This window comes from Mya arenaria, chromosome 17, assembly GCF_026914265.1.
Source record: "Mya arenaria isolate MELC-2E11 chromosome 17, ASM2691426v1".
In the NCBI taxonomy this organism is placed as follows: Eukaryota; Metazoa; Mollusca; class Bivalvia; order Myida; family Myidae; genus Mya; species Mya arenaria.
In genome coordinates this window covers 3,442,339-3,465,573 of record NC_069138.1, presented here as the reverse complement: position 1 = coordinate 3,465,573, position 23,235 = coordinate 3,442,339, and the positions used below count along the sequence as shown (strand labels likewise).

The 23,235-nt window shown below is 34.5% G+C and overlaps 1 protein-coding gene across 1 annotated transcript in view; it reads left to right on the top strand.

Annotated features, from left to right (window-relative positions):
* The window catches only part of LOC128224001 (uncharacterized), a 41,424-nt gene extending 38,180 nt beyond the window's left edge, over window positions 1-3,244 (top strand). Inside the window, exon 9 of the mRNA XM_052933570.1 lies at window positions 2,682-3,244. Within this exon, the coding sequence (XP_052789530.1) occupies window positions 2,682-2,699 (18 nt within the window). The 3' untranslated portion in view covers window positions 2,700-3,244. The remainder of the gene's footprint in view (window positions 1-2,681) is intronic.
* The last annotated feature ends 19,991 nt before the right edge of the window (window positions 3,245-23,235 follow it).

Genomic DNA, 23,235 nt, shown 5'->3' with positions numbered 1-23,235 from the left:
ATAGTTCCAGCGTTTGTTTCTGTAAACCAAAGGTATGTGTTTAAGTCTAACAAAGTTAACCGTGGATGCGCATATTTAGTTATCCGATTGTCTTAGTGTATACTGACCATAACAAGCGTTCATATATACACACCACACGTACATTTGGTTTTTGCATTTTTGTGTTGGCCAATGATTTTTCCAATATGCTGTTCATTTATAATTGTAAGTAGATCGATTCTGAAGAAAGCACCTAAAATTAGTTTTCTTATAATTTATATTAAAAGTAAGATTCAGTCAGTCTATTTTTACACCTAAGCTTACTATTTCAGCTAGTGTCAGTAGTTAAGGGGAGCATATACTTAGTGTTTGCATTTTTGGTGTAGGCGAATGCCCATCCAGGATTTTTCCAATAATCTGTTCATTAATTGTAAGTCGATCAATTCTAATAAAAGCACCTTATATTAGTTTTCTTATATGTTTTTTTTTATTAAGAGTTAAATTCAGTCAGTCTATTTTTACACCCAAGCTTTCTATTTCAACTAGTGTCAGTAGTAAAGGGGAGCATATACTTACATGTAGTGTTTGCATTTTTGGTGTGGACGAATGTCCATCCAGGATTTTTCCAATATGTTGTTCATTAATTGTAAGTCGATCGATTCTGACGAAAGCACCTAATATTAGTTTTCTTATATTTTTTTTATCAAGAGTAAGATTCAGTCAGTCTAATTTTACACCCAAGCTTACCTTTTAGACAAGTGTCAGAAGTAAAAGCAGCATATACTTAATGTTTGCATTTTTGGTGTGGACAAATGACAATTGAGTATTTTTTATTAGGAGTAAGTTTCAGTCAGTCTATTTTTACATCCAAGCTTATCTTCTTAACTAGTGCCAGTAGTAAAAGGTAGCATATACTTGGTGTCTGCATTTTTGTGTAGGCCAAAAAAGATCAAGGATTTCTTCAATTTTCTGACCACTAATTTTACGTAAATCGAATAACAGAAACTAATTTAGAGTTTAATTCTGAAGATCTCCAGAAAATAGAGCGGGTCCATATACGATATGTACATAACCGAAAAGAACAGAACAGATTTAGTTTTATTTTAATCAAACACATGACATACACGCAATGAGTTAGGTCAAAATAAAACATGGTCATGGTTCATCGATGTATCCATGTATGTTACTTGTAACTTCTTTAAATGCCGAGTAAGAAGATTGAGGATGAGTGTTGTGTTGAAGTCTGGTGGCCGCGTCTTACAAAAGAGATCGTTTGTTTGAGTTTCACCCAAGGTTGTATTCAATAGGCACCATAGACTTCCCTAATTCAGTGTTTTGATTGGACTGTAAAAATAACTGGCCAATGGAATGAGTGAACTCACTGAGGCGTATCTAAAGATAAGAATCAGAACAGTATTGAATACGGCTTTCTGGGAAAACCAATTCTATAGGCCTATCGAAAAGGACATAAATGCTGGTTTCTATTCGAGAAACGGATTTGAGAGTGATTCATTTCAGCATCTAGCTGTCTGCACATACCTGCTGAATAAGATTAATTAAAAAAATATTTTTATTAATTTTCGTCATAAACAACTCCATGAGGGCTTGTCATATTTAAGAATTCCTTGCGGCAAAACAACGCTTCAAATGGTCCAGAATAAACGCGTTGCTCTATCGGAGCACCTCGGCCATTTTCCTTCGAAACAACCTCGGATGTATAACGACGGGTTTCAATACCAGAATTCTTTATATTTAACTAAGCTGCTGCAAGTAGATCGCAGAGTAATTTTAAAGAATGCAATTACATAATACACCGACTCCGTGCTGCTTTGTCATTTCAAACGAAAACAGTCTGACACTAAACATAATGTACAGGCAGATACGAGCTTTGAAAGCTTCGCCGCTATTTTCATTTGACGGACTACTTTAACTTATGTACCGGCATACATCGGAGGCTCGTCGTATTGCGGAGATGGCCGAGGTGTTCCGATTGGCGTTAACCGAGTCATTTTAAATTTCGTCAAGGAGTTAAAGTTTGTTTTATAGTGATATATTTTGACCTGTATAATGAGTTCTCTACAAATACGTTAGAAAACCGTGAATACGTTATTTAGGATTTATGAAATACGCAAAGTAACAATGTTATAGTAATCTGTAGTGTTGTTATTGAGTGTAAAAGATTTCGCGAACAACTATCTTATCATGTGACTGAAATGTATTTTTACCTCGCGCTATAAGTGACCTTCACATTGAATATGTCCTTTTCAGTTTCATACAAATAGTCTTTATGTGGTAAACAGTCATGGCATTATAATATAATAATGTATAAATATAAATTATAATAACGATCTCTTAAAGGAATTCAAAAGATACGTAAACAAGGAACATTTACAAGAGCTACGGAATTGTCAGTATTGTCGCCGTGCTTTTGTCTGCCGCTCGACGAGCTGCCCGGTCGAGCCCGGGCGAAACTGTCTGTGGCCGTATTTCCACCGGCATAACGATGATGATGGCATTTTAATGATTATTAGCTCAAATTGTTTATTATCGGAAGAAATGATAACTAATGACCTCTATTTCCAATTAAAATGTTTATTATATTATCATTTATCATATTATTCAATGATTTATTTATTTATAAAATCCTATTCTTGTAAAATAAATATTTTAAAATAAACTAAGATTAATTTATATACTTTCAGGGTAAGAAGGCGTATTAATCTACCAAGAGGAGGCATATGTATCAGAGAAAATCATTCTGGGATAGACTGTGTATATAGTACCATGGTGTGGGCACGTGACCTGTCGGTCACGTGACATGTCGGAAAAGTGACAAGTCGGAAACGTAACATATGTATAAACCAACAAACAACAAACTTTGGCTTTAGATCAAGATTATACGTCATCCAAACTATTATATATAGAGCAATCTGATTAGCTACATCGTTCATAAAAATATTAATTCACGAAAGTTAAAAATAGTTTTAGCCGCCAAAATGCATATATGTCTTTCATTCGGTGCCATCAATTGAATGAACTAGCTTACGCAAAACAAAAAAACCAGGATCAGCGTTCAAAAATACTTTAGATAATATATGAGAAGACGAAATAAGACGTTGTATGTAAAAGAAAGACTTGTATTTATAGCAACAATGCTAACATATTACTATGATATTCTTTATACAATAATATGCAAATATATGTGTAAAATTTGCAAATAAATTAATGTAACTGTATGAATTGGGTAAATAAATATGATTAAGTATATTGATTTTTTTTAAATATATAATATCCAAATATTATTATAGTAACGATTGTTGAAACCATAAAAGAGCATTGTCATTATCAAGGCTACATACACTACACGTAAAATGTTCATTATCAAAGGTAAAGTATTTTGTCAAAATCAGGGTTGCATATACCTGGCCGTAAACAATGGAACACTACAATGTACTTGTCAATAAACAGTGGAACACTACAATTTAATTGGCCATTAACAATGGTAAACTACAATGTACTTGGCCTTAAAAATGGTACACTACAATGTACTTGGCAATAAACAATGGTACACTACAATGCACTTGGCAATAAACAATGGTACACTACAATGTACTTGGTCATACACAATGGTACACTAAAATGCACTTGGTCATAAACAAAGGTACACTAAAATGTACTTGGCCATAAACAATGGTACACTACAATGTACTTGGTCATACACAAAGGAACACTACAATGCACTTGGTCATAAACAAAGGTACACTACAATGTACTTGGCTATAAACAATGGTACACTACAATGTACTTGGTCATACACTATGGTACACTACAATGCATTTGATCATACACAATGGTACACTACAATGTACTTGGTCATAAACAATGGTAAACTACAATGTGCTTGGTCATAAACAAAGGTACACTACAATGTACCTGGTCATAAACAATGGTACACTACAATGCACTTGGTCATACATTATGGTACACTACAATGCACTTGGTCATAAACAAAGGTACACTACAATGTACTTGGTCATACACTATGGTACACTACAATGTACTTGGCCATACGCAATGGTACACTACAATGTACTTGGTCATACACAATGGTACACTACAATGTACTTGGTCATAAACAATGGTACACTACAATGTACTTTGCCATAAACAAAGGTACACTACAATGTAATTGCTCATACACAATAGTACACTACAATGTACTTGGTCATAAACAAAGGTACACTACAATGTACTTGGTCATAAACAATGGTACACTACAATGTACTTGGTCATAAACAAAGGTACACTACAATGTACTTGGCCATAAACAATGGTACACTACAATGTACTTGGTCATACACTATGGTACACTACAATGTACTCGGTCATAAACAAAGGTACACTACAATGCACTTGGTCATTCACTATGGTACACTACAATGTACTCGGGCATAAACAATGTTACACTACAATGTACTCGGCCATAAACAATGGTACACTACAATGCACTTGGTCATACACTATGGTACACTACAATGTACTCGGTCATAAACAAAGGTACACTACAATGCACTTGGTCATTCACTATGGTACACTACAATGTACTCGGTCATAAACAATGGTACACTACAATGTACTCGGTCATAAACAATGGTACACTGCAATGTACTCGGTCATAAACAAAGGTACACTACAATGTACTTGGCCATAAACAATGGTACACTACAATGCACTTGGTCATACACTATGGTACACTACAATGTACTCGGTCATAAACAAAGGTACACTACAATGCACTTGGTCATTCACTATGGTACACTACAATGTACTAGGTCATAAACAATGGTACACTACAATGTACTCGGTCATAAACAATGGTACACTACAATGCACTTGGTCATTCACTATGGTACACTACAATGTACTTGGTCAAAAACAAAGGTACACTACAATGCACTTGGTCAAACACTATGGTACACTACAATGTACTTGGCCATAAACAATGGTACACTACAATGTACTTGGTCATACACAATGGTACACTACAATGTACTTGGTCATAAACAAAGGTACACTACAATGTACATGGTCATACACTATGGTACACTACAATGTACTTGGCCATAAACAAAGGTACACTACAATGCACTTGAACATGCACAATGGTACACTACAATGTACTTGGTCATAAACAAAGGCACACTACAATGTACTTGGCCATACGCTATGGTACACTACCATGCACTTGGCCATAATCAAGGGTACACTACAATGTACTTGGTCATAAACAATGGTACACTACAATGTACTTGGTCATAAACAATGGTACACTACAATGTACTTGGACATAAACAAAGGTACACTACAATGAACTTGGTCATACACAATGGTACACTACAATGTATTTGGTCATAAACAAAGGTACACTACAATACACTTGGTCATAAACAAGGGTACACTACAATGTACTTGGTCATACACTATGGTACACTACAATGCACTTAGTCATAAACAAGGGTACACTACAATAAACTTGGTCATACACTATGGTACACTACAATGTACTTGGTCATAAACAAAGGTACACAACAATGCACTTGGTCATACACTATGGTACACTACAATATACTTGGTCATAAACAAAGGTACACTACAATGAACTTGGTCATACACAAAGGTACACTACAATGTACTTGGTCATACACAATGGTACACTACAATGTACTTGGTCATACACAATGGTACACTACAATGTACTTGGCCATAAACAATGGTACACTACAATGCACTTGGTCATACACTATGGTACACTACAATGTACTCGGTCATAAACAAAGGTACACTACAATGCACTTGGTCATTCACTACGGTACACTACAATGTACTCGGGCATAAACAATGTTACACTACAATGTACTCGGCCATAAACAATGGTACACTACAATGCACTTGGTCATACACTATGGTACACTACAATGTACTCGGTCATAAACAAAGGTACACTACAATGCACTTGGTCATTCACTATGGTACACTACAATGTACTCGGTCATAAACAATGGTACACTACAATGTACTCGGTCATAAACAATGGTACACTACAATGTACTCGGTCATAAACAAAGGTACACTACAATGTACTTGGCAATAAACAATGGTACACTACAATGCACTTGGTCATACACTATGGTACACTACAATGTACTCGGTCATAAACAAAGGTACACTAAAATGCACTTGGTCATTCAATATGGTTCACTACAATGTACTCGGTCATAAACAATGATACACTACAATGTACTCGGTCATAAACAATGGTACACTACAATGCACTTGGTCATTCACTATGGTACACTACAATGTACTTGGTCAAAAACAAAGGTACACTACAATGTACTTGGTCAAACACTATGGTACACTACAATGTACTTGGCCATACACAATGGTACACTACAATGTACTTGGTCATACACAATGGTACACTACAATGTACTTGGTCATAAACAATGGTACACTACAATGTACTTGGTCATACACAATGGTACACTACAATGTACTTGGCCATACACAAAGGTACACTACAATGCACTTGAACATGCACAATGGTACACTACAATGTACTTGGTCATAAACAAAGGCACACTACAATGTACTTGGTCATAAACAATGGTACACTACAATGTACTTGGTCATAAACAATGGTACACTACAATGTACTTGGCCATACACAATGGTACACTACAATGTACTTGGTCATACACAATGGTACACTACAATGTACTTGGTCATAAACAAAGGTACACTAAAATACACTTGGTCATAAACAAGGGTACACTACAATGTACTTGGTCATACACTATGGTACACTACAATGTACTTAGTCATAAACAAGGGTACACTACAATAAACTTGGTCATACACTATGGTACACTACAATGTACTTGGTCATAAACAAAGGTACACAACAATGCACTTGGTAATACACTATGGTACACTACAATATACTTGGTCATAAACAAAGGTACACTACAATGAACTTGGTCATACACAAAGGTACACTACAATGTACTTGGTCATACACAAGTTTACACTACAATGTACTTGGTCATACACAATGGTACACTACAATGTACTTGGCCATACACAATGGTACACTACAATGTACTTGGTCATACACAATGGTACACTACAATGTACTTGGTCATAAACAATGGTACACTACAATGTACTTGGTCATAAACAATGGTACACTACAATGTACTTGGTCATACACAATGGTACACTACAATGTACTTGGTCATAAACAAAGGTACACTACAATGTACTTGGTCATAAACAATGGTACACTACAATGTACTTGGTCATAAACAAGGGTACACTACAATGTACTTGGTCATAAACAATGGTACACTACAATGTACTTGGTCATAAACAATGGTACACTACAATGTACTTGGTAATAAACAAGGGTACACTACAATGTACTTGGTCATAAACAAAGGTACACTACAATGCACTTGGTCATAAACAAGGGTACACTACAATGTACTTGGTCACAAACAAAGGTACACTACAATGTACTTGGTCATACACTATGGTACACTACAATATACTTGGCCATAAACAAAGGTACACTACAATGCACTCGGTCATGCACAATGGTACACTACCATGTACTTGGTCATAAACAAAGGTACACTACAATGTACTTGGTCATAAACAAAGGTACACTACAATGTACTTGGCCATAAACAAGGGTACATTACAATGAACTTGGTCATAAACAATGGTACACTACAATGCACTTGGTCATAAACAAGGGTACACTACAATGCACTTTGTCATTAACAATGGTATACTACAATGTACTTGATCTTAAACACGGGTACACTACAATGTATTTGGCCATAAACAAGAGTTTTGCTGACACCTCGTATTTATAAATTATTTGCTAAGGTAAATCCGGACGTTTGATTGGTCTCCTGAGAAATACCCCAGGCATTTAGGACATAGCCGGAGAGTACCAGTTGAATATAATATGCATGCATTATGAAGTTTCGCTAGCCCTTTTTATATATTAACTGTATATTCCATAGAGTAATACGAATGATATAGCGATGGTTCAGACGACGATTGATGTCATTTGTCGCATGTGAACGTATATGAGTGCCAAACAGTAAACAATAAAAAAAACTTCTAGAACTTTTTTTAATTGTATAACAGTGTGCTAAGTTGCGCACAATAGGGTCGGACCCAAGATTTGATGTTAGAAGGGGCGTTATTAGGTGCGTTACCTATTGACTTGCACCCCTTCCTTAGAACCGAAAATTTATTTATTTAAACTATTAGCAGGGGTTTTGGTACTCCTCCATTAATGGCTTGTCTGAAATGGTGGACCTTGCACGTGTTTGATTACTTTTTATCCTATATTGCAATAAATAGTAAACTTGGACGTACCCATCCCCCACCCCCGGATCCGTTAGTGGACAATAAAATTGCTGAGTATGTTACAACTATATATTAAATATAATACATTTGAGATATACAGATATACCCCGCCACCGGCGAAAATATCTCGAGCCAACGAGGAAAATCGAGCCAATCGAGTTCGAATCATCGAGGAAATCGAGCCAAACGGGGTTCGACTGTAGGAATCTTATCAACGGTTAATAGAGCAATTAGTATTTAAGTTTAAAGAAATGAAGGGTATTCAATGGTTGAACAAGATTCAAAATTAACGACATATAGAGTCGAAACCTGTTGGTTTGATATCCCAGGGACCGGCAAATATACTTTGAGCCTCGCAAATATCGAGCCAAGCGGTAATGCATACATAGATGTACTACAAATCGGTTCTTTACATCAAGTTCGAGCCAACGAGGAAATCGAGCAAAGCGATATCGACCCAACGGGTTTTGACTGTATAAATAAATCTGAACAGATTATAAACATATATACTACAATGCATGATAGGTATGAAATTGATACTAGAATAAAAATACGAACATTAAGCGAAAAGGGAAACTATTCTTGTCCTTAAAAACGTATATAAGGTATTTATATAGAACAACATTACGTATCAGTATATAAACAGCAAAAATGGAAAATACGAAGATTACTTTTCTGTTAAAGATGCACTCTTACCCCCAAATAAGCAGTACCACAATTAATACGAGTGTGTTACCGAAACGGATGAATACATTTCGAAGACAATGGTTCGTATTAAGGATACAGCATTTAATTTCAAAGAAAGGTGCAGAAAACACGGTATTATTGCGTTATTAAGTAAATAGTTGAAGGCTTATCAGTCAAATTGTTTGTTAAATTGTTATACAGTATTTCATAGTTTATTTCAGTCTCGTCAATACATATATAATACATTTCTAATGTAAATACGGCAATAAAAAGTATTGCCACTCACGTAGGAGTTATAAGAGACTATTATCTTTCTTTTACATAAAATAAAGCTACGTTCTTTTACACTATATACAAATGTATAACATCAGTAAAGTGGTGGATATGTGAACATAAGGCTGAAAATAGTTATTTGTTCTATTATATGCAGCCCGATAGTTGTTCGTGGTAATAAATAGATAAAAGTTATACCAATGAGATAAAACAGTACATCTTCAGGTTGAAAGATGAAAATAAAAAAGAACTCTCCATCATCAGTCCAATGTTCACATATACAAAATATTAGATCTAAGATTTAGAATATTACATGTGTATATATGGATTTTAAATACGAGTGTCGCTTTAACGCGTTTTAAGGCTTTTCAAACTAGCATGTAGTGATATTCATCACCAATTTACAAAATATGACAGTCTCAGTCTCTTTCTGAATAGTAAATACATGTATATATTATTGCAACTTCTTATTTATGTCGAAAAGTTATTATTCGTATTGTTATATTTTCTTATTTATATCGAAAACTTGTGATTTGTGGTTCACCATCAAGATTTGATTTTCACATATGGCAATATATTTATGCATAGTCTATAAATATTATTATGTCTTCTTATTTATATAAAAAATATGATTCGTGGTTCACCATCAAGATCTGATTTACAAAATATGACAGTATCTTTTGGCATAGTCTACAAATATTCATATTTATCACCAAAATCTGATTCACAAAATATTAACATGTATTTTTCTGCGTAGGTTATAAATATTAATGTATTTTCTTAATAATATCGAAAACTTGTGATTCGCGGTTCACCATCAAGATCTGATTTACTTAATATGACAGTATTTTTCTGCGTAGGTTATAAACATTAATATATCATCTTAAAATAATATCGAAAACTTGTGATTCGTGTGTCACCATCTATAAGAGTCTCAGATTAGCTAAACTACTCTCCGTGGTAACCTTATGATCTATTCAACACTTACATATTTCCTTTCTTCGATGTATCGTCGGAAATCTGAGAAACTAAACAATTTCACGCATATCATATCTGACGAGACGTTACCATAGCAACATAATTAAATGAAACGTCTTTATTCTGATTGGGTAAATATATTTCCATGGTTTATTTGCTCACCAATATGTTATTTTAATCAGTTCTCGGTATTTAAGTTAGCCATATAACTCTGTTAACTTCGTGCGCTTTTAACATAAATTGAGTTAAATTTGAAATAAAGGAATTATATAATATTTAATTAACGTACATATATAGTTATAATACAACAAGGTATATTACTTTTATGCTCGCTACTAAAGTAAAGCATATTTTTAAGTTTATATCTTATTTAAGCATTCGATGGGGCTAGCACTTCCTGTGAAAAAAAATAGTTTTTTTATAGTTCTGTATATAATCAAAATACATTTTAACAATTTGTTTTTACAAGTTATTTTACTTCCTTAAGAGTTTCAGAGAAATGCTTTTTTTAGTTATGTATATGATTAAGACACAGTTTCGCAATTTCTTTTTACTTGGTTTTACTTCCTGAACTTTTTGAAGAGAAATGACTTTTATATTTTGAATAAGTAAATTATAAATATTAAAATAATCATCAAACATGAAAAAAAGCTCGGATTGAAAAAAAACCCACCTCAGTTATTATCATGTTTTAATTAAAAGGAAAATTGTCGCTAAATCAATACTACTCGTAAAGGACACCATAGTTTGTTTACTAAATGACATTTTACTAAATGACATCATATTCGGTTAACTAAATGACATCATATTTTGTTTACTAAATGACATCATATTTTATTTACTAAATGACATCATATTTTGTTTACTAAATGACATCATATTTTGTTTACTAAATGACATCTTATTTTGTTTACTAAATGACATCATATTTTATATTTTGTTTACTAAAAGACATCTTTTTTTACTAAAAGACATCATATTTTGTTTACTAAATGACATCATATTGTGTTAATTAAATAACATCATATTTTGTATACTAAAATACATCATATTTTGTTTACTAAATGACATCATATTGTGTTAATTAAATAACATCATATTTTGTATACTAAAAGACATCACATTGTGTTTACTAAATGACACCATATTTTGGTTACTATATGGTTTCATATTTTGTTTGCTAAAGGACATCATATTTTGTGTACTAAATGACATCATATAGTGTTTACTAATGACATCATATTTTGTTTACTTAATGACGCCATACTTTGTTTCAGTGAAACATGACAACCGATGTGACACCAACCATTGTAACAATCCTTCTTATGAGCGTTGTAATTTGTGTAGCAAGTTATAACGTTCAAGCACTGAATAAGGGAGGCGCAGGTATGTATAGAGGAAGAATGTTTAGTGGGACGATTCTATTAACGCGTTGATCGAATGTCGTTTTTTTTTAAATTTATATTTCTAAAAGGTCGTACCACCTAGTGCAATTTTTTCTCCCACCTCAGATTAGTAGATCTAAAAATTAGGCTATGCTGGAGATGTTATTCTCCCACCTAAGATAAGTAGATCTAAAAAATTGACCATGCTGGAAATCCTTTTCTCACACCTCAGATAAGTAGATACAAAAGTTTGACCATGCTAGAAATTCTTATCTTTGCCCCTGGGCACTCGTCCGGAACTACTTTTCTATTGTATTCACACAATTACCTCCCTTGTTGAAGATCGTCGTCTGTAGCATCATGGAAACCTTATCTTGTGGCAATATTTAAGATCCAAATTAAATATATCTCGCTTCAAATTGCACCAAAATAGATGTTCACGTTCCATTCTAGAAATAATGCTGCACACTCCTCAGAACTATTTAAAGAACGATTTGACTATTTGCATAATCTGAATCACTGCCTGCGCGCACATCCATGACAATCACGAATTATCACAAACGCAAATCATTTTCACTACGCATAAAAAAGTTCCAGCGAAAAAATACAACCATTTTACTTTATTTCGTTTAACTGAGGTGGGAGAAAATGCATCTACCATAGCCGCTCGTGTAAGATAGGTTCACCCGTATCCTCGCGCAGGATGTTCTACGTAAACTCGGTAAACCTCGTTTCCGCAAAACACCCTACGCTCGGGTCGGGGTAAACCTATCTTATACTCTCGGCCATGGAAGATACTTATAATCATGAATTGCCATTTTAGACAATGCTCATTTTATAAGTTATATCGTAATTTAGCGTGTGAAACTCAATTCATATTTAACTGAAATTGTTGATCTTACACAATTTGGTCAAACGCTGTTTGATTGATGATATCTGTCATGTGTTCCCGTTCCGGATAGAAAATTCCGACCCGAGGGCACCTGCGTTGCCAGGTAACGAGGCTTGCCGAGTTACCGGCTACGCAGCGTGCCCGAGGGTCGGATTTTTCTATCCGGAACGGACACACATGATAGATATTTTTTCTAGCATACCTTAAATTACATTTTTTGTGAAGAAAATACATAAGAAAGCGCGTTTTTGTACGTTTCACCAAAAAGCGCGTGCGATGATGATTACTGACGTCATGACGCGGTGTAATTTGTATTCACTGCATACGTCAATAAGTTCCTTCGCTATCACGTCTTTTAAGGCTCATTTTGTTTTGTTTTTAAGGAATATTTTGTAAAGTTAATGTTATAATATGGAACTCATCTATTGAAATCTCATTACTATGGTTACATTAAGTGTTGAATAAAAGAAATTGAAAGTATTACGTCACAGCGCGTGACTCATCTGGCATGGGGGGATGCCAGATGGAGTTTTCCAGCACGGCTGAAATCACCGGAAATGCCTATCCGGTGTGCTAGAAAGAAAGGTCCGAATGTGTTTAATGGTTGAATGTCGTTAGATCATGCTTCATTGCAAAGTAATAAGTAGTTAATGTTTTATTTTCAAATACCCTTAAAAGACATTTTCGAATTTTTCAAATAAATTTTATTTTGGGTTCATAATAAATTCGCTTTTAATTAATTTTCAAATAGGCAGTGTTATAAATAATCAGGAATAAACACACAATATGTGCAATAATATTTTGAAAACATAATATTGTGCACCCTTTTCCAGCATTTATTTTCTCCCTCAAAGCAAGAACATCAAAGCACCAGAGTTCTGTTAGACGAAATATATATACCTATTCAGATTATGAGAAAAAACAACATCGAATACTTTAGTCGAATAAAACGTATTTGTACAGATAAAAAGAAGAAAAATACCTGCAACACATACGACTTCTTATTTTTGTTAAACATATGTTCTACTGTTAATCTTGTGTACTTCAATTTACTCTTACATATTATTTTGACGTCATGTGCAGTGATGGTTTATGTCGATTCAAATTGCAATTGTTGTTAGCTACAATTTTAACATTTTAGGCTTAAATGTGGTAAATATATACTGTTTAAACTCATGCTTAAACTAACTGTACGTTGATGATTGTATTATTTATTTACAGAATCTGGGATGTTTGGTTACAAGGACTACAAAGATCACGTGACAGCCCATTCAGCGTATTTTGATACTGAAAACTTACTTTGGATGCAGGACCACAGCGATCTAATTGATAAACTATTCAACGATGAATATTTGGACAATAACATCCGAGAAAAACCACAAATGCAAGCCACTTCGACACCGGAAACGGAAGTCGAAAATTCTAGTTTCAACGTCATAGAAAAACGAACAAAGGAAATGACTGACAGCGAAATTATGAACGAAAAACCCTTGAGACTTGCTTTAGTTGGAAGAGATGGGGTGATCGACTTTCCTGAGAAAAGAACAGCTCCAAACTGCGACACAACGAAACCAACACTACGCATGCTTTTAACGTACTGGAAGACTAGACGAGTCTGTGGCTTTCGGGCAACTAACTTTAGATTTGGTATTGGAAGAAAATAGAAACATGAATAAGAAACCATATGGTTGTGATGGGGGAAAGGTCACTGAATGATTGATCCTTAATTGTACGAAAAAACATATTCAAATTCATATAAACTATATAAGGAAAGAAAACGTATACAGAATTGTTCCGATTTAAAAAAAAAATGTTCTACAAAAAAATAACAACAGGTTAATGCCTTTAAACAACAAAAAAAACAGGAAAACGCAAAAAGACGTTTATTTCGAACACAACATATGAATACTGTGTAAAAATTGTGTTCGTGGGGTTGTAGCAAAAACGTTTTGATAAAATTAATCACTTTTTCCAATTACATTTCGGATAAAATACTAACTGTCACCAGTTGAATGCTTCAAATAAATCAGTTAAACTATTTCCATAACAACAAAAAAAGTACCAGGTGCAAACATTTAATACATATCACGGTTGTTAATAATATTTAGTTAACAATAAATTTTCTGTTCTGTTCTGTTCAAATAATATCATTGATAGGCTACAAAGGTCATGGTAAAGCCTTCAAAGCATTCGGAACTCCTCGGCCATTTTTTCAAAAACAACCTCGGATGTATGCCGGTACATCTGTTGAAGTAGTCCGTATTTTTTTGAATAAAAGCATTAATTAAATGTAGTGTTTAAGAGTTGTATTCATTGCTCTCAGTTTAAATTGATTGCCAGTGAAGTGTATTATTGCAAACATAATTACGATTCCCAAGAGTTAAGTCATAAATTTTAACTACTAAATAAGATTACTACGCGATCTATTTGCAGCGGACTTAAACGTACCACTTTTTAAGTATGTAAACCGTCCATATACATCCGAGGTTGTTTTTGAAAAAATGGCCGAGGAGCTCCGAATGCCTTCAAAGAGGTGTAACTATCACATTTCTTTAGGTTGATACGATAAGTTACTAAACAATATATTAATACGAGGGATGTTCTGGATATTCTTGAAGAACGTTAACAAGAACAAAATGTGGTTGGAAAAACATTTATTACAAAAGTGGAGTGCGCTGACTGAAATGAATTTACTGGTGGGTTCTAAAATGATAATAGTGATCATCTGTCGTCTCTTCATGTCTATATTTATGTCTAAGTGATGAACATAAGTTATAGTTGTCATACTTTAAATACAGTTCAATACATTCACTCAGAGAGAAAACAATCATAAATATCTCTGAGATTAATAGTTTTTGTTTAAACGAGCACCTGCTGGCTTCTATGAATAAAAGAAAACGTTGCTAGACTTTAAAATGCGTAAATGTTTTAGGAGAAACGCGGCCATTTTATTGTTTAAATCAACTAGATTTGAACAAAATTGTAAGAAAATGTATGGTTGTCGTTTGCAGGAAAAACAGAAATTGCTTTTTTTCAAATCTCAAGTGTTGCCTACTTCCACTGTAATTCAAAGGGAAATTGATAAGTAGTATTTAACCATTACGATGTTTCAAAACCAAGACATATGACCCAAGACCACAGTTACCTTAAACCCGTTAACAAAGACCCGGATGTTAACACATAAAAAAGAGTGCTTATGTTCAAGTATCAACATTTTGCTAAAGTTGAATGAAAGAAAAGAAATGGAAGCTCTTTTTGCAAAGAGATAAACATAATTTGACATTGTTTCGCAAAAAATGATAGTTTCCAGTGTAAATATTGGAAAAATCATTGCCTGTAGAGCTGTGCAAATTTGTTTTTGTAGCCATTTTTCGTCTTAACCTCAGGGTCATGTTTTTTTTACTAAATTGTTTGAGACACGGCTATAGTCAACCTTATGTTTTCTTGTGATTAAATATTGTGTCTTGGATTGTTCAACAGCAGCCAGTTATTTGGACTGTGTTAAATGGACTGTACACCAGATTGGCACAAAAAAGTTGTTGTTTTTTTTCTGTAAAGAACATCGGGACAATTATCTTATAGAATGTGTTACGCTTTGATAACATAATTGTAAAAAAAATGTAAAGAAAAAAATGTGTCGGAGACCGGGTTCGAACCCGTGTCGCCAAAATTGCAGTCCAGCGTTGTATCTACTGAGCTAGGACAACTTACTCTAATAGGTTGACATAATTAAACTATACACCTACCTTGGTAATATCACGTGATAACACCGACTAGCCAATCACGCATAAGGAATGAATTCTACCTGGTAGACATACCCAGTAATCTTTTTTTAATGAAAAATACGAAATAACTGCTAAATTTAAATAAATTGTAAGCCATATGGTAATTCAGTTAATAAGTTTGAATGCATTGTACACATCGATGCCAAGTTTATGTCAGTTTTCGACATTTTTCTCTTTTTTTTTTCGCTATTTTATCATACAAAGTACAGTCCCTTTAAAGTGAAAAGCCTGGTTAGTGTTAAAAATAACTGTGATCTCAAGCCTTATGCTATCGAAACAATAGCGATACGTTCTAAAAATACAAATACAGGGTTTTCAATTTGAATGCTTTGCTAGAGGGTTTAATGTTAAGGTGAATGATTGGGTAATGGGTTTTAGTTGAATGAATGGTTTTAGGGGTAAAGTAAAATGTTCGACTAAAGTGTTAAAGTCCCATCATATTAAGTTATGTAATCTTTTTTTATTTGTATGCTTATCGAAAATACTTCTCATAACATTTTTAACCACCAGAAAATTATATAAATTACATTTATCACAATTACAAAATGGAAAAAAAAAGTTAATCTAAATTTAGCGCGCACAACGTCATTACGAAATTTGCATATCACGTGACTATCTGAACATTTAAAATTCCATGTTGCTTTATATGATTTGCATTTTTGCAACTAAGACAGTTATGATTAAAATTTGTACTCCCTGTTATGCATCTAATAATATTACACTTATGTTATCATTATTTTACTTTTTGACGTAGAAATTGCAGACAAAATAGAGTTATAGTATAAAATGTATGTTGGTTTTTGTTGGGTGCGTACATACGGCGTAAAGTGAAAACAAAGAAAGAACACCTGAACCACTAGACCATCATGACTTTCATAACAACGATCGATATCTTGCTGTCTTAAGCATACATTAATAACATCACATGATAATGTAACGCAACAATAAAGTTGCTTACGCTTATATGAAAAGTGCGGTCTTCAAAAAAGATACACATGTATATAAGCAAATATTAGCATTGACTGAAGTGTTCCACCTTTGGTATAATGATTTGCCACACTGTATTTCGTCATACACAAAAAAGTGCATTATATTTAAACATGAGCGAGTACTAATCTGCGTTTTTTCACTCAACAACATTGATAATCTTTCATTTGAAAATACTTGCATCGCATTTATTTTAGAAACAAGAGCTTTTAAAATTTCTTTGAGTGAACTTTCATTTGAAAAAGTTCAGTATTTCCCTAGTTATTTCTCCAGTTTATTCAGGCAATCGCCAGGTCATATTTGAAAAGCTCTATGCTCCACCCACTTATCTACCTAATTAGCATATAGTGAGTCAGTGACTAAGTTTGTATTTTCTTTTGTATGTTACACACATTTCATTTAACTTAAGCATCGTGTGGACCTCGGGAATTTATCAGACATTAAATGAGACTCTATCATAGTTGTTTCCTCACTTTTATTTTTTTTTCTCTAATTATTTAATCCTAAGTGGCACTGGGGCTTTAAAATGGAATGACCATTACTGAATACGAAAAAGCTGGAGCATTGATAAATACAGCCCTCTCCGTTGTTTCATTCCAATGTAGGCACGTCGTCTGTGAACAAGGCAATAAAAATAGGAACAAGAATAATTTATTTCGTAATACAAGCAAACACATGACGTTGGATCAACGTCGGATATAGGTTGGATTTAGGTCGTGACGTCGGCGACTTAAATACAACGTTGCATCAACGTCGAAATCACGATACATTAAGCCCCAAATACACATCATTCATTTCAATAACAGTCGAAACTCGTTATCTCGAACTCTGTTATTTCGATGTTCCGGTTATGCCAAACTGTTTTCGAATAAGTTGGGTTAGTGCAACATATTTTGTATTTCGTTTATATCGGATTTTATTTTCGTTATCTCGAAGTATTCCAACGACTTTGACATAGCGAGTTTGGGCTGTATATAATGACACATCCACAGTATTTCATTATTCAATAAGCATTATAAATAAACTGCAACATTAATATTTCATAAACACGCATACGTACAGAATAATGGCTACTCCTAACCAAACGTTATAAGACGTTGACAACACGTCTCAAATGTTCAGCAAGTTGCATATGTAATCTCTCACTACAGAACTGGTTCTACTGTTGAGTCGTGTATTACCCGTTAAGTAGTCGGCCGCAGATTACTTTCCGTAGCCCCAGGGATTTCTCGTTGTGCTGTCGAAAAACCACGAGACTCTAAAACTAAAGCACCCTCCTGGAACGTCGGTTGTCTGTAATTAGATCAATAATTCAAACTCTGTATTGAAAATCTATCTCTTCTTATCAAATTGTGTAACGCTTAGGGTGTTTTGGAAAAGTTATAACTACAGAATCCTGTAAGGGACATTGGATAAGTGTCCCTCGCCCCTTAAGACTGCTAAAGAAAAATAAACGAAGACGCGATGTAATCTTCATAATCGCCTCTACTAGCGGTTCGGAGAGGGGTGGGGGGGGGGGGGGGGTTCCGACCCCCCTGCCAACATCTTTATCCAGATAAATTACGGTTCTGAGGTTGAATTGAATGAACATATACAGTGCAATAACTTTGTTTCTGAAATGTGTTTTCGGTCTAGTAATTAACACGGGCGGATCCAGGAGTTGACGCCAGCGTGTGTGTAACTAAGGACTAAGGGGCGTAACCTTTTTGACTTGCACCCCTTCAGAACCGAACATTTGGTTTAAATAAAAAAGTCAACTTGGACGATTTAAGGGGGTGGGGGTGCACCTTTCTGGATCCGTTAGTGACCAAGCTCTATTAAATGGTGGGAAAATATGATGGGATCAATATTTAACATTATAATAAATGACATAATAAGACAAAATATTTATTTGTACATCTGAAACATTGAGAGCGGATCATACTATCGCCAGAAAATGTAACATTACAATGGCATACGTATGTGAATGCGTTTACTCGTTTACTCGACTAAATATCTCATTCCTACGACCTATTAACTCGTATGTCGTGGTCACAACTTCAAGATGGGAACAATATAGTGTGTCGTGGTGACGACTTGGAGATGGGAACAATATAGTATGTCGTGGTCACAACACAAAAAGTCGTAGGAACGAGATACTTAGTCGTTGGAACGAGAACGTGAGCTATGGCGGCGAGATATGAAATATTCGCACATGTCACATCAATACCACTGTAAAATCCTCTTCTATCTAAACAGCGAATTGCTAATAAATGGCTTCTTTATAAATTAACAGAATGATTTAACGGCATTTCCTTCCAAGAAAACGTTTTTAACAATAATTAATCCCGTTAATTCATCTTCAAAGAAAAATAAAGGAATATAATACCAAGCGGTAAATCTGCCAGTTCTCTTGAGGCTCCGGGCCTGGCGCTACGCCCTCATCTTCTGCCAGGACCAATTCGCAGGATTTGTCATTCGCATTATAACGGACCGCGTTACAATGGAGCAATAATGGGTCTGCGTTGTCATCCTTCGAGCACTTTTCAACGCAAAGGGTGATCGTCGCTGCTGAAGTTTGTTCCAACATATGTCCTATAACATCTAAATAGCTGTGAGCATACTGTAATTTCCATACTTCTGCAAAACAAACCCCGAAGGAAAATAATACGCAAAGGAACTGTTGTAATGGCAACATCGTACTACAATAAATCTTGCACACACGCGAATACAACTCTAAACTCGAACTAAAATGCAGCGAGCACCAAACGTTTTGTTCAATAAATAAGCCAGTTTAAGATTTTGCCATTAAGTTTTCATACCACTAATGCTGTGCATATTTGTTTTTAGTATAATTGACCCTTGTAGAACTAGTGCGTTGGCCACAAAACGCGAATCGTGCACAAATAACAATCACTTCAAGTATCTTAGATATTTTTATGGTCATGAAATCTAATCTTGAATAATAGATGAAAAGCATTTATAATGCTGTAGAAATGTATGGCAGTAAAACAGGTCCTTGTGGTATAATTGCATAAGCCATCAAACGCAAAACGTTGAAGGGAGCATTATATTACGTAAAAGGCACGCGAAATTTATATACAACTTCAGGAAAATCAGTAATAATAAGGGATGCAAACGAAACGGCAAAATTGATAAAATCGAATATTCGGTTATTCTTTCGAACGAATATTCGATTACCAAACTACTTTTTTTAAAAAGTTGTTGCAAACTATTATAATATTCGCTAAAGTAATAGCCGGGCCATTACAGTTCTACTTTGTCGTAACCACTACTACGCTACTACTAATACTTGACGGTCAGTGAAACTCGAATTCACAAGAACACGAGTCTACAGACGTTTTCATATTAGTAAATACATGTATTTCTCTCAAAACCATGCTAGAAATTCTTATCTTGCCCACGGGCAAAGATAAAACAAGTACCCGTATGGAACTCCTTTTTAATGGTCAGCACATTGTAATTATCTCCCTTGTTGAAGACTGTCGTCTGTAGCATCATAGGAACCTTGTCTTCGGGCAATATTTAGAATGCTAATTATTTATTTCTCGCTTCAAATATAACCATAAAAAAGTTTTCACGCACCTTTCAAGAAATAATGGTTCACTCTCCTCAGAACTATTTAAAGATCGATTTGACTTTTAACATAATCTGAATCACTGCGCCCATATCCATGACATCCACAAATTATCACATATCCATACGCATCCATTTTCATTACGCACAAAAGAGTTCCAGCAAAAAAAACACAGTTTTACTTTGCTTTGTTTAACTGAGGTGGGAGAAAAAGCATCTACCATAGCCGCTCGTGTAAGATAGGTTCATTCCAACCCTCGCGCAGGGTGTTTTGCGGAAACTCGGTAATCCTCGTTTCCGCAAAACACCCTACGCTCGGTTCAGGATGAACCTATCTTACACTTTTGGCCTAGGAAGATTCTTATAGTCCATAACAACACTTATCCCAACATTTATCAATTATAAAAAAGACTCATTAGAGGATACTGACATCACATGCAAACGTGTGAGCCAAAAGGAGCAAAAGTACTAACTCTTAAAAGACATTCGGAAGCCCTCGGCCATTTTCCATCGAAAACAACCTCGGATGTATGCCGGTACATCAGTAGAAGTAGTTCTTAATTTTTTGAATGATAGTATTAGTTTTAAGTAATTAAAGTGTTTTGACATTCCCAAGAGTAAAGTAATTAAGTTAAAATGCTTAATCAAAATTACTCCGCGATCTACTTGCAGCGTAGTTAGAATTCAGATCTCTGACATTGTAAACCGTCCATATACATTCGAGGTTGTTTTCGATGGAAAATAGCCGAGGATATCCGAATGATTCAAAGACCGCCACCTGACATAGCTTGCCTTCTTTTATATAAGGCTTTCCATTTACCCTAACGACCCTAATTATCTTCCGATTCTACACCTTCTTTGCCGTACTGTTCAATTTCTTCGTAATTTCCTAAAAAATGTGCATAATTTTAGTGAACATATTAAAGCGACACTATTATTTAAAATCAGTACATACAAATGTATTACAAGTATACATTTTGAATTACAAACTTAAAACTACTTATAATGCATTTATGTAAAATATTAATTACTGATAATAAGATTGCAACCGTGTATTTAATAGTTGAAAAGGCAAAAATATTAATTGAGTGGAGTGCGCTTAAAGATTTGCAGTGATATAGTATGTTTTCTGCACCTTCCTTTCAAATAAAACTCGATATCCTTCATAAAATCAACATTTAATAATCCTATTTAGCATATTAAAACAACTGTATTAATTTAGGGAATCATATTTGGGAGTAAGAACCTGGTGCATCTTTAAAATTTTACTATTTGATATTTAAAATTGTCTTCACTAGTGATAGGTCTGTTTGGTACAGAGACCGGTTCTCCAAGATTTTGTTTAGAAAATATAAGTTATGCCTACCTACCACTCCTATTATATTTTGGAAATGTTAGTGAAAACATAAGAGCTTTTTTTGGGCGCCTTATACTGCTTTCTAGTTTCATCGTCCCATAGCTTGCTAATTGACAAAACCTTATTAGGAATTTAAAAACCGTATTACCTTACTATTAATAATTAAGTTATTATCCACTTAGAGCCATGCCGTTTATGTGCATTTTAAGGGTTGGTAATTGAGAATGATACAGTGCACATGACCTGAAGAATTAGTTCATAACCCACTTAAAGCCATTAAGATAATGCATTTCGAGGGGTGAATGCGAAAAGGTTCTAAGTGACATTAAATAAAGGAGATGATAGAACCTTTTCGCTCTCATTCGTCGATTTTAAAGTAATTTATTCATGACTTGTAACTTTGTTGTATAACATAAAAGTTAAAACCGAGACAACACGTCTATGTTTCCATGTTTGTGGTTTGTTTTCAAACAAAAACGTTAAGAGAAGCATCAAACAGTGTACCCCGCCCTCTTCTTCAAAGAGGTATTGTTCACGATCATCCATTGATCCCAATTCTTTATTGCTGTCCTGTGAATATAACCATCTTTCAGATCTCAGGTTAACTGATGCTGCCCTTTGGCACCGTACCCAGCTTTGATTCCACGGTGATAAACAGGTTGACTTATGTCTTGACTCCGCCATGAAGCCATCACGACTTAAATTGTGTTTAAAAAGCCAAACGCGACATAAGATGGAAATCCAAATATGCTGACGTTAAATCAAGATATAAGAAGACTTAAAAAACAGAGCGAGATAACCAAGATATTTTGGGAAGAGACACCGTGGTTCTTTAATGTGTTCGGTGTGCAGCGATACATGGGCTACAACTTTCCTGGGTTAAACCAG